General features: G+C 47.8%; 4 protein-coding genes across 4 annotated transcripts; 2 read left to right on the top strand and 2 right to left on the bottom strand.

The window, feature by feature from the left end:
* Positions 1–220: 220 nt before the first annotated feature.
* On the top strand, positions 221–2,501 carry MGYG_05403 (calcium-binding mitochondrial carrier; the record flags this gene model as incomplete). Its single annotated transcript, XM_003172770.1, has 9 exons — positions 221–356; positions 434–514; positions 590–797; positions 863–984; positions 1,172–1,516; positions 1,586–1,647; positions 1,708–1,811; positions 1,888–1,920; positions 1,982–2,501. The coding sequence occupies 9 exons, from the start codon at positions 221–223 to the stop codon at positions 2,499–2,501; spliced, it is 1,611 nt and encodes a 536-aa protein (XP_003172818.1).
* Positions 2,502–2,901: 400 nt separating this feature from the next.
* On the bottom strand, positions 2,902–4,251 carry MGYG_05402 (hypothetical protein; the record flags this gene model as incomplete). The annotated part of the gene is made up of 5 exons (XM_003172769.1): positions 2,902–3,310; positions 3,366–3,532; positions 3,589–3,851; positions 3,904–4,072; positions 4,132–4,251. The coding sequence occupies 5 exons, from the start codon at positions 4,249–4,251 to the stop codon at positions 2,902–2,904; spliced, it is 1,128 nt and encodes a 375-aa protein (XP_003172817.1).
* Positions 4,252–4,683: 432 nt separating this feature from the next.
* MGYG_05401 (ubiquitin-activating enzyme E1) lies at positions 4,684–7,944 on the bottom strand (the record flags this gene model as incomplete). Its single annotated transcript, XM_003172768.1, has 4 exons — positions 4,684–4,822; positions 4,890–7,665; positions 7,729–7,814; positions 7,868–7,944. 4 exons carry the CDS (start codon positions 7,942–7,944, stop codon positions 4,684–4,686), a joined length of 3,078 nt encoding a protein of 1,025 aa, XP_003172816.1.
* A 2,448-nt stretch (positions 7,945–10,392) lies between these two features.
* On the top strand, positions 10,393–12,750 carry MGYG_05400 (Spc97/Spc98 family protein; the record flags this gene model as incomplete). The annotated part of the gene is made up of 1 exon (XM_003172767.1): positions 10,393–12,750. The coding sequence occupies one exon, from the start codon at positions 10,393–10,395 to the stop codon at positions 12,748–12,750; it is 2,358 nt and encodes a 785-aa protein (XP_003172815.1).
* Positions 12,751–12,794: the final 44 nt, after the last annotated feature.

Raw genomic sequence — 12,794 nt, 5'->3', positions numbered from 1 at the left:
GGATGCGTCGACCTGCGAGCTCGCTCTTCTTCGTAGCAGACAGAGGCCAGCCGCTCGTCTCCTTGTTTGCTGTCTGCCGCTGCCGCTGCCGCTCTCACCCTTGCCATTGGTGCAGCACAACCCAGAGTCCCGCGTTGGTCGGTTGTTTGGCTGGCAGCGCAAGCTTGACCGGTAGCTAAACCTCTCCAAAGCTAGTTACTCCACCCTCCGGCTATCAACAATGCCCCAGAACGATGACGAGGGTACGCGAGGGCGAGACGACCGGATAGAGCGTCTCTGGAGCTCGCTTGATACGCGGGGAGAAGGGCAGATCGATTTCAAGGGGTTCAAAAAGGGGCTGAGGAAGATTGATCACCGTATGTTCCTACTACTGTCTTCGCAAGTATATCATCATTTTATGGTTACATCATATATTGATATCCATGGTATATAGCATTGAAAAACGCCGACGACCTGCTACATGACATTCTCAAGGCGATAGATACAAGCCAGGATGGCCGAATACAGTATACTGGTGCGTTGATGGCCCCATCGTATAAAATACACACACTTATAGAAGTAATGCTGATGATGACGGCGTGGGGGTTAGAGTTCCGCTTCTTCGTACAACAGGCAGAGAAACAGCTCTGGCAGCTCTTCCAAGCTATCGACCACGATAAAAACGGCCATCTCGACAAGCAGGAGCTCAAAGATGCCTTTACCAACGCTGGCTTGACCGTACCGAATTCCAAACTAGACCAGTTCTTTGCCGATGTAGATACAAACAGAGATGGAGTCATCACCTTCGACGAGTGGAGGTATGTCTGACACACACACAACTTCACTATCTGCTATCGATCAATCTGCTAACATCCCAATGCAGAGACTTTCTGCTCTTTCTGCCCGACACCCATAACCTCCGTTCCGTCATATCATACTACTCCGCAACCGGCACACTCAACCCCGAAGGAGATGTGCACATTAACAAGACGCTGCAAGGATCAGGTACAGCTCCTCATCCCCCAGTTTCCTTCCTTCTATCCATTTCACCGCAGCAGGTTCAGCCTCCAGCACCAGTCCTCCCTCCCTCTCCCTCTCAACTCGAGATATCTCTCCTACACTCCCACCTGATCCAGACCAACACACCAAGATTTTTGTTTTGCTCCTCCTTATAACGACCACCATAAAATAGATCAGGGATCAGAAGTGGAACTAGAGTTCATCACCGTCCCTTCTCTCGTCAGATTATGGCTGTCATACCGCTACCTAGAAGAAGTATTGACCGAAACCACCCCCCATGTAGGCTACTTCCTTGCCGGCGGGATGGCCGGTGTTGTCTCCCGAACCGCTACCGCGCCTTTTGATCGGTTGAAGGTCTACCTCATCGCTCAGACGCATACGAACAGCGCGAAGAGTGCAGCCATCAACGCAGTCAAGGCCGGTGCGCCGGTTAAGGCCGTGGGGTGGATGTCTTGGCCTATCGTCGAGGCCACAAAGGAGCTATGGCGTGCAGGAGGCATCAGGAGTTTATTCGCAGGTACGTTGCTTACCGATCTTCTTTCTCTCTCTGTACTTCTCTCTTGTCATGGCTGACGATCATGCATAGGAAATGGCCTGAATGTGGTCAAGGTCATGCCTGAGTCTGCCATCAAGTTCGGTGCATACGAAGTGAGCTTTTCTGCACTACCTTGCATGCATGCATGCACAAGTTAGCTGATCTCTTCACAGGCTTCAAAACGCTTTTTCGCCAGTCTCGAAGGTCATGGTGACACCAAGAATCTGCTCCCCATCTCACAATTCCTATCTGGTGGCATTGGTGGCATGATTTCCCAGTATGGATCCCTGTGCCACTACTATTCTTATCGTCTGATCCCTGCAAGGACTAACCATAAGTTAACTAAATCCTAGATGCTGCGTCTATCCCCTTGATACCCTAAAATTGTAAGGCTGCCAATATCATCATTGCTCTCTTTTCACCCCCTTGTTCCTAACATCTCCATAGTCGCATGCAGTGCGAGATCGTCCAGGGTGGCCTCCATGGCAACCAACTTATATACTCCACCGCATCTAAAATGTGGCAAACAAACGGCATAGCAGGCTACTTCCGTGGTCTTCCCCTCGGCTTACTGGGGATGTTCCCATTCGCCGCGATCGACCTTATGACTTTCGAATACCTAAAATCAACCTTAGTAGCTCGCAGTGCTCGACTAGCTCACCGTCACGAATCAGATGTCCAGCTGAGCAACTTCTCGACAGGAGCTATCGGTGCCTTCAGCGGTGCATTAAGCGCATCCATTGTATATCCACTTAATGTGCTGCGTACTCGGCTTCAGGCACAGGGCACGGTGCTGCACAAACCCACCTATACCGGAATTGTGGATGTGACAGTACGAACGGTGCGGAGCGAAGGTGTCTATGGCCTCTTCAGAGGCTTGACGCCAAACTTGCTAAAGGTCGTTCCCTCCGTATCGATCAGTTATATCGTCTACGAAAATTCAAAACGGTTATTCGGCCTATCTTAAAGAATCTCAACACCACAAACTCACGATTTACAATCCATCTACCTACTATACCCAATCTCATCATCTCGATCCCGTTTGTAAGTTCACTTCTTGACTTCATTCCCATTCGCATATATCCGGCGCGCTTTTCAAGGGCTACATACGTTATTTGGTTCCTTTTTTCCTTTGCGTCCTTGGGTACATGCTCCATTTGACTTGGATATCTTTTGCGAGCTGTGCGACTGGCTCCTTAGCCGAGCCTTTTCATTTGTGCCTTCTTTCCATATTGTATCATGACATCTTGTTGATTAAAAAAAGATAAAGACATAAAGATATAAAGGGGCACTCAGCCGTGCCAATTTGATAATATGATACGATATACACTTTTTTCAACTTACAAGAGAGCAACAGCCTCTTCACCTCACTTCTTGGCCGCATTAACCTCCTCTTCCTTACCCATGATATCCGGCACCGGCCCAACAGGCGTGATGCCGGGCGGATTAATCTGTCCGTGACTCTTGGTATAATGTTTCTTGATATGTTCAAACTGCGTCGTCTCTCCAAACGCGGGGATGTCCCAGTACAAATGTCTCAGCCAGCGATGAATAGCCGGGTATCCGGACCTGATATCTCGAAGGTTCGTCTTGAAGTGCTGCACGTACACCGGGTCGAAGCGCACGATTGTCGTGAACAACCTGATGTCTACTTCCGTGAGATCCTTACCGAAGTAATAAGGTGTAGAAGGAGAGTATGTCTTGGTCAGGTGTTCTTCGATCCTATCTAGAGAGGAGAAGAGCGGCGGGATTGATTTTTCATACGCCTCTTGTGTACTACATTTGTATCCTGTTAGTATGTTTGATTAAGCCTGCGAGTTTAAATACGTACGTTGCGAAACCACACTTATACACGCCGTTGTTGACGGTGTCATAGATCCATTCGTTTGCGGCATCGATGTCCTTCTCAAACGCTGCGGGTAGCGGGTCAACAGACTTGTACTTCTCATCCAACAGGTCGTCGAACTCATGATAGAACATGCGAATTATCTCCGAGCTCTATACACAAATCAATACGGGCACCATACGGTTCAGTGGTAATGGGACTGCCTCACCTCGTTGCTGACGATCTGTTTCGTCTTCTTGTCGTATAACGTCGGCACAGTGAATCGACCCTTGTACTCTGGATCAACGGAGAAGTAAATCTCACGTAGATGAGAGTAATTATTCAGTGGATCCGCCGTCACATTCTCTCCAGGAACATTCTCGTCGGGGGTAACGAAGCGCCATCCTAACTCTCCCATATGCCAATGCACAGCTGTGTAAGGAATGATATCTTCTAGGCCCTTCAGTTTCCGGGTAATAAGTGTTCTATGAGCTACTAACAGTCAGTATAAGTCAACATACATAGAATTGAAACAGCTACTCACCCCATGGACAAGCGTAAGAGACGTAGAGGTGATATCTGTCCTTCTCCGGCGGGAACTGAGCTCCGGGCTTGCGGGAGATCCAATTCCTAAACGCCGACTGCCCGCGCTTGAATTCTCCCGACTTATCATCTGGATTGACCCAGGAAGTGATCTTCACGTCGTTTCCGGTCTATCACAACGTCAGTATGTTCGATACACCAGTGTTAATTATGCATTGGCTTTACGAACCGCCATGCTGCGGATTGATATCGATAAGGGAGTCTTGGCTGACGTCAGCGGGGTAGAAGTGGCCTTGAGTGTGTTGAAGAAGTTGAAGTTGTAGTTGACGGGACGAAGAACAGAGATCATAGCATGAAGAAGAGAAGAAGAAAGGGATGAGTTTGAAGATATCAACAGGAGGAAACTTGATATCTTTTATATACCTAACCAGTTGGTTATTGTTGCCAAACTCCCCGCGTAAGGCCGAGAGTCCAGACCGATGACAAATGCTCAACTAATGCTTAGTTACACGGATATTCAACTTGATGATTACAGCTTCATGACCGAGCATGACGGAAGCACTATAGATCTAAGTAACTGTGTACACGTCGAATTATGCAATATTTTTGCTACCTCGATATGGGTAAGGTAAATTCTATTACTCTAGCTATCATTAAGCCAGGAGCGACCTATCTACTGTTCATTCTGAGGTACATGAAGCATTAAAGCAATGTACAAACAACTCCTTTTTATCTGGTTTTCCCCATTTATTCGTTTTTTTTGGCCGTTTCAGTAAGATAACTACTTGTCAAGCTTGAGCATGACGTAGGGAGCTTCGACTTCCTCGCCATCAGGAGTCTCAGGGTGTATTTCAATAATCACACTCTTCTGGTGTTCAGGGATCGGCTTGCGGCTGATCTCTGCGATCAACTTGCTCATCCTATTGAAGGAGACGTTAGTATATCGTAACTTGGCTGCTTTATTAGATGATAGAACGGTGAACTTACTTCATGGGCAGACGATCCTTGACCTTCGCAGGTGGGTAGAAACTGGCATAGAGCAGGCTGACGCCAGAGCTAACCATGACAATCTCTAGACCTTGCTTCTTAAAGTGGTCCAGGAACTCTTGCAGGGTGATATCATCCACCTCGAAACGGTCCCACAGCTTATCCAAGACCACCTCACCGTTTGGACCGTTGTACTTGGTCTTCGGGCTAGCAATTGGCTCACTGAAACCGAAGAACGGAAGGGCAAGGTTGATGAAACCGTTCTTGTATCTCTCAATATCCTGGTTATTGTCAATGACCTTATACAGCTCTAGGATCACCAATCCAGTCACCAAGGCAGTGGTGGTAGCAATGGCTGGGATAATCTTTCCAGCGATGAACTTGGTGTTGTGTCGGTCAGCAGGCTCAATCTCATAGTTCTCCGCACGCAAGTTGCTGGCAGCAGTGATGAAATCAATGTGATGGTTTGTGTCATCGTCCTTCTCAAACTCAACAGGCTGGAGTTTGAACCCGGCAAGAGACTTGGGGTCTGGGAGTGAGCTGACAAGCTTATTGATTTCTTCATTATCGTCGAATGATGTCGGCTGTGCCTCAGGCTCCTCGTTATCATCAGCCTGGATCTTCACACCGGATGATGGAGTGAACTCCGGGATGATCATGTCATCGGTCACTTTGCGGTAATGGTCCTTATCGGCGCCAGGGTTCTTGATGTTGTAGTTGAATGCATGAAGGTTGGCGGCGGCAATGATGTACGCAAGGTGGGTATCATTTTTGGAGTCAAACTTCAACGGGGTTGGTGCACGCTTTGGTCCAGACCAGAAGAGAGCACCGCTAGAAGTGACTGAGTCCCTAGGAAAGTTAAATAGGAGCTGCTGGATAGCGTTGTTGTAATACTTCTCGAACTGGTGTCTAGCCCAGACAATACAGTCATCGAAGCTGAGAGGCTTCTCGGTCACTAGGAAATCGCGGAGGTTCTCCAAGGTCTGTTTCTCAGACCCACCCTGTTTCAAGGTACGCTCAATATAGCCTGGCTGAGTAAGATATTGGTTTACAACCTCAGGAGGTCCGGCAAACAGGGACTCGAAGATGTCTCTCGCCCAAGCGATGGTGTGCTGAATCTGGTTGGGGAAACTTCTCAGAGTGCACATGGGGAATGATTTCTCTGGTGGGTCGTGGGAGCTGGAATAAGACTCGGTGAGTCTCGGAATGATAACTTGGGTGTTGCCCTTGGTACCTAGGGTACCGCTCTCAAGGAGAGGCTTTCGGAAGAACACACAACGTCTGTCAACATATGTACGGGCATCAACATTGTCAAGAGCATTAGTAACTCCGTCAAGCGTGCCCCAGAAGTCTTCGTTGAAAATATGTTCTGAGTCTGCGCCAACTCGTTCCCTCAGGGCGGTAATCTTTCCATTGAGATCGGGGTTCATCGCCTGAACAGCCGTGGCAGCACAGTCACTCTTCAGTTTTCCGACATCAGTAGAACGGAACAGAAATTGTCGGTTAAGGTTACTCTTCTCGATCTGGTCCATATCAGTGACGGTAATTTGGCCCTTGGGGCCTGTGCTAAGACCGATCATGGCCCAGTTCTTGAGCATCTCACAACCGATAGCACCGGCTCCAACAAGGAACTCGTTGATGTTTGACAGCTTATCTTGGAATTCTTGCCCGAAAACAGCGATTTGACCGTCGTATCTCGAGTTCTTTGGAGCACAAAGCTCTTCAGATCTTTTGATAGTGGTTGGAAGGGACTCTAGAGAGTCAAAGTACATCCACTGGACAATTGGGTTGAACTTGCCGGAGACAGCCTTCAGGACCTCCTGTGCAGCCAGTCCACCGAAGAAAGCGGCCATAGGGGACAAGTCTCCTCTAGCCTGGTAACTCAGTTCACGAATAAGCTTCTCGTCAATCTCAACCTTATCCTCGCCTTCATCAGCAAGCTTCTGAACGAGGGCAATGACTTCCTTTGCATCTTCTTCATGGTGAGGTCGAGGAAGCTGGTTATTGTGAGTTTCGGCAAACATATGCAGGGCTTGGACACCGAGATGGACCTGTGCCGGTCGATCGAATTTGGCAAAATCCGAGATGACGAGCTCCGGCTTCTTAAGCTGTTCACTAAATGGGTGGAAGTCGATGAACTTGGGCATCTTGACCTGGGTATAACGCCCCCCACTTTTGTAGGTCCCCAGTCCGCTCACGTCTCCGATGGAGAATGTAAATGGTCCCTTGACTGTAACCTTCCTAGGCTCCGAGTTATTGAGCGCTTCCATTCCACGCACTTCGGTGAAAGTGACAAAATCGCCATCTTCGAATCCATGTCTGGTATCATCAAGAGCAGAGACCAGCCCTTCCTCGTTGATTCCGGCGACAATACCACTCAATGGATTCTCGCCTGTAGTATCCCCGACTGTAAAGTTCTTGCCAAAGTCGGTGAAGATATAACCAAAGAGACCAAACGTATCCGCAATAATAACATATATCCCATTCTCATGGCAGAACTCGGCAATTAGCTGCTGATCTTTGAGAGTTGTGCTGGTGAGAACGACTATCTGGAACCCCTTTAGCCTGGAAAGGTCATCTGTAAGGCTCTGTCCGGGGAGAACAGAAACCGGAGTATAAGCGTTGAGTTCTGCAACACGCGGAGCCGTCACTTCAGCTCGAGGTTTGCCAACATCCTCTGGCTTAAGGAAGAATTGTGAAGAGAGGTCGGAGATGGCTGCAGGTGCGGGGTCGAATAAAGTCAGGGATTTAACGCCAGCCAGGGCAATGTTCTTAGCTATCAAGTTGATTTCCAAGTTAGCCGTATGCACCTAGAGCTTCGAGTGCTGTAAATACACACCTATTTCAACACCGAGACCTCTGAGACCGACGATGAGCACATTTGATGAACCCATCCGCTTCATGGCTTCGTGTCCAAGGACATATCTACCAGTACCATCAGTCTAGCCCGTTTATAAACCAGCGGAATAAGCACCTACAGCTGTCTGCTATAGAGCGATTCATCGATCTCTCCATGTTTGACCTTCTCCACCAGCTCCGGGCTGTCGACCTGCATCTTGGTGTCCTGTAGATAGATTATAACGTGTTAGCTGGAGAGTTGAAGGAAGAGATACACCACAGAAGCTGTAGAAGCTGCAGAAGCAGTAGGAGATGTAATATAATATATGCCAGAACTCCAGTGATAACGCAACTCGTAGGAGAATGATAAGCATAAATGGGGGGGAAGGGAGAACTCACGGTCATGATTTTCTTGTCGTTCCGATCTACTTGACTGCTAGAAGCCTTGCGTTTCCTAATTTCCAAGTCACTGGTGTGAGAGGAAATTGTGAAAGCAGCGGTTGAAAGCCTTGCCAGAGAGCAAGGCCTTCGATATAGCTTGAGAGGCGGAAGATGAAGCCGTTCACGGCGTCCCTATGCGGCGTTCTATCCGGGTGCGGGGAGGTTGGAAGTAGTAGATGTAGCTGGTAAACAGACGGACTCTCAAGCTGCCAGCTCGGGAATAAATCTCTTTATAGGAAGAAGCGGAGAAGGGAGAGAAACACAGCTGGAATATCTCCTGTAGCTTCGAGCGAGTACTTGTTCACAGTCTTCTCTTGATATTCAGCGAGTTTGTTGTTTCTTTCTGCTGTTTCTTCGACTTTCTACTGCGGTTTTGGTGATGCTGCTGAGTCAGCAAGGCAGAAGTTGGTCAAAAGTTGGAGCTGAAGGAGACGAAGATCGTATCCATACGGAGTACCTGAAGAGACACACGGGGAGGCAAGAAGATGAGATAGCTGGCTCACGGTGGTTATTGTTATGGCCTATAGGAAATTTGGAAGTTGCTTTATAGCGCATCTAGTGGTCAAGATGAGTGAAGCAGAGGGTTAACCAAAGGACATCCTCGAGACCTCTTGATGGCTTTGAATTACAGCCACTGCTTGATACCCTTAGCTTCTATGGGAGAAGTTATTAAAGATGCTAACATGCGTAGCCCACGCATTATTGATGGATATCCCACTGGCATCAAATATACATACCTCCAACAGCCGCACAAAGCTGACCCAGGCTTCCAAAATTTCACAACTGATATCGTTACCAGCGCCGAGTCAAAAGGAATTAGCAATAATAGCTAATCACCAACAGTAACTAATGAAATCCTGCCTCCTACTACTGATTACTACTGATAAGGATAAGGATGCCGGACCCAGCGTGAAATTGGGGAGCTCTTCGGCCCCTATACTCCGGGTCTTTTTTTTTTACATTAACCCATATGTCCATGTTATGGGCTCTGTCTGATTCAAATGTTCTATCCCGGTGCTATATTTATATGGATAGTAACTCCATGGGGAGACATGTTCGGCAATAAGTCCTGTGAACCGGATTTTTGGATTTAAAACTATTTTGTGTTCTCCCCGTATTCGACTCTGACTGCATGCAATATACCAATGATGCAGAATGGAGCTGGGATGAATGTTGGTATCGCTAGTCCAATGAGAGTATCATCTCAAGGAGACTTTATTCTCTACAGTTGACACGACGGTATACTGTGCATTAGCCAATCTCAATCATCTTACTCAATTTTTGCAGTATTGCTGCCTGAAGCACAGCCCCGTTGGAAAACATATGAAGTCCTTTCTATTCGCTTTCAAATACCAGAGAGTAGAACACTTTCTCGTGCACTCTATGACCATGGCTACTTGTTTTATTTGTACACAAATGACTACTAGGCGGCCAAACAAGCACGCCGGCCTCAGCTCTCGACCTGAGGCGCGGGATACACAAACTTGCATACTCTGCAACAGATCTTTCTGCAAAACACATGGGGCAAAATATTCGAATGAAACTATTTGCGAGGTGAATCATATGACATATTATTTAAATCACCGTGATGTGATACCAAATATTTTCCCATCGATTAAAGCGCTAAAAGGGTCTTGGCCCTAAAATATGAAATCAAGGACGTAGGTATCAAGATTCTACACTCTGTGGTGCAGGACATAAGCTAACAACTGCCTAGGCCCGGAATCAATATCCAAGCCAACGACTCAAAACATAGTTTATATATTAAGGATGCATAAATATCAATGAGGGGATGGATCTTGCAAGCTATCTTTGCTGGCTGGGCGAAATATCTTGGTTTATCTTACGATCTATGGCATAATAAAGTGGATGGGCTATTTATAGTTACCTAGTTATTTGCGGCTGATATAAGCTTCACGCGTCTTTATTCTTAATGTCGGAACCTCCAAAAGTAACAACACCACCAGACACAAACAATAACACACCCGCTATACCATTCTACCGTATAGACCGCGAGACATGCAATATTAGAAGCCCCGGAATTATCCTGGATGTGTCGCTTTGAGCTTCTGAGTTGCTGTATTTTGTTTTGGCACCGTCTGCGGTCGGCTTGGAGGGACGAGGTGCCTCTTAGGTGCTGCCACCACAGTCGCCCCTCTACTCTTAGGATATTTCACAGCTAACTCGTATAATTCAGCAGGCCCAAAGGTTCCCCAGATGCAGGATGCTCCACGAGATCCTCCTCTCCCTGTCCGGTCAGCCGTCCCCTATCTTCGAGCAGTCAACGGAGGACTGCGGAGCTCCCCAGGATGGTTTCCCACTCCTCTCGCCCCAAGAAAAGGCACTGCTCGAACCAATTGCACGTCTGAGCCGACTTCATAGCCTTTTGAGAGCCCATTCAGAGCTTATATCTTCCTCTCATCCATCCACTGTCTGCCGTGCTGCCTCCACAACCATATCTACCGATTACCTGGGCTCTTTTCAAGAAAAGATACTAGAGGTGGAACAGTCAATACTCGGGAGAGATGCGGGTTACGTAGGTGGTTACGGGATAGTACCGCTCTCCACGATTGTAGGGGAGTTTTCTCCGTGGGTACGAAAGCTAGAATGGCTTTGGGAGACATCTCAGTTTATGCTACCGCATGTGGCAAAGGACGCAAAGGCGAAGGAGACATCTACCGGAAAAGGATGTACAGGAGCTGCTCTTCTTGACTATCTCCGAACAGAATCACAAACTGGATATACTGATGTGGAGGAGATATCCCTTGGTCTTATTAGAGCTGCTGAAACGGCCTGGATGCGCCAACTCTCCGTTTTTATACTATATGGACAGCTCCCATCTCTAGGGCGGGAGGACTTCTTCATTCAAGAAAAACCTTCAAATGCTGACCGGCGCAACAATACAGAAGACTTTATACTTCGACCTGAGCTGGTGCCTAAATTTGTGTCTCGCCCGACGGCAACGTCTATTCTGTTTGTTGGACGATCGCTAAGCCATATACGCGCTCGAGGAAAGTTTCCGGCTGGAGAGGAAGCGAAACATTCATCGTCCCAAATGACACTTCATGGGGAATTCATCCGATGTCTCTCCTCGTTAGCATCTCCCATATCCATGATCAACCTGACTAACGCAATCTCAGAGATACGACTTGCTCTTTCTCATACTGTTCTCTCGCAACTGCTGCCACTGCATAAAATAATGGAGGTTCTATCATTACTGCACAATTTCCTGTTACTTGGGAGAGGAGAATTTGCCATGGCTTTAGTATCTCATGCAGATGAGAGGATATTAACCAAACACAAACGAACTTACCAGGCTGTCTCTATAGAAGAAACCATGGACGTCCTAACTCTCAAGGAAAGCGAAGTGTCTACGGTGCTTACCCAAACATGGACAGAATTATATTCAATCCCTAATGCCGAGGACCCCGTGGATGACGAGCTGGATTTGGCACGATCTCTATTACGGCTTTCAATAGAGAAGGAAACATCGATAAGCAAAGATATGAAATCTGCGAACCAGGCGCTCTCACATATATCCGATATTAATTTTTCTGATATTCTACTTGGTTCTCCAACAACTTTATCCCTTCATGTCAGCCCACCCCTTGACCTCTTTCTTGCTCAATCAGATATGATAATCTACTCCAAGATCCATTCATACCTGCTAGGCATTCGCCGTGGACAGATGCGACTTGGTGACTTGTGGAAACGAACCTCTCTTAGAAGGGTTCATCCTTCCCCCTGGGGCCCGCCGATGAGCAACAAACCCGGTGGTCAGGCAAACCTCAAACTCGGCAGAGAAAGACAAAAGAAACGAGCAGCTTTGATGCGTCGCGTCTGGGCCTCTGGAAGTGCGGCCTTATTCGTATTCTCAGAACTTGGCAGCTATCTCCAGGGCGAGGTAATTGGCAACTCCTGGCGCCATTTCAATGCCTGGTTAAATGGCGGGCGACCCCAAAGCTCATACGGACAAGGCTCTCGACCAGGGACCGCCTCTTCATCTACCACCTTCTATCACTCCCATGATCCCGAGACAATAAACATTGCCCACCGCACATATCTTACCCACCTAATTCAATCCCTTTTCCTGACAGACGTCCCATTTACTCGCACTCTACGCTCTCTTATCTCGCATGTCGACCGCTTCGTCTCGCTCCTTGGCCAGCTACAGACCATTCAGCAGAACCTAGACCTTGAGGCAGACGAGGGCGTCTTTGACTCGCTGCAAGATTACGCCCAAGACGAAGTCAGAGTATGGGCAGAAGTATCCGCTGCACGTACCGACCTGGAGAACTCCATGACAGAACTGATTGCTCGGCTACGTGATATAGATGATCATCGTACCACGAAGGGCGCTACTTCATTGGATACTAGTACCAGGCATTCGGCCCCAGAACTTCGCTGGGTCAAAGGAAACGAGGAAACACTGCGCGGCAGACTCGATAATAATGTTTTTGTCCCCTGGAGAGCCGCGGGTGTAGATCGGCTGCTTATGAGGCTTGAATTTGGCGGAGCTAGTGCAGATGATCACGGCACTGATACACTTGATTTTGGTGGGAATACAGTATTTGCGGAATAGGGGTTTAGTGTCATGATTATAGAAATTTTTTCGGCTTTTATAAA

This window comes from Nannizzia gypsea, genomic scaffold (genome assembly GCF_000150975.2).
Source record: "Nannizzia gypsea CBS 118893 supercont1.4 genomic scaffold, whole genome shotgun sequence".
Classification (NCBI taxonomy): domain Eukaryota; kingdom Fungi; phylum Ascomycota; class Eurotiomycetes; order Onygenales; family Arthrodermataceae; genus Nannizzia; species Nannizzia gypsea.
The sequence above is the reverse complement of the archived record's forward strand: the minus strand, read 5'-3'. Positions and strand labels throughout refer to the sequence as shown.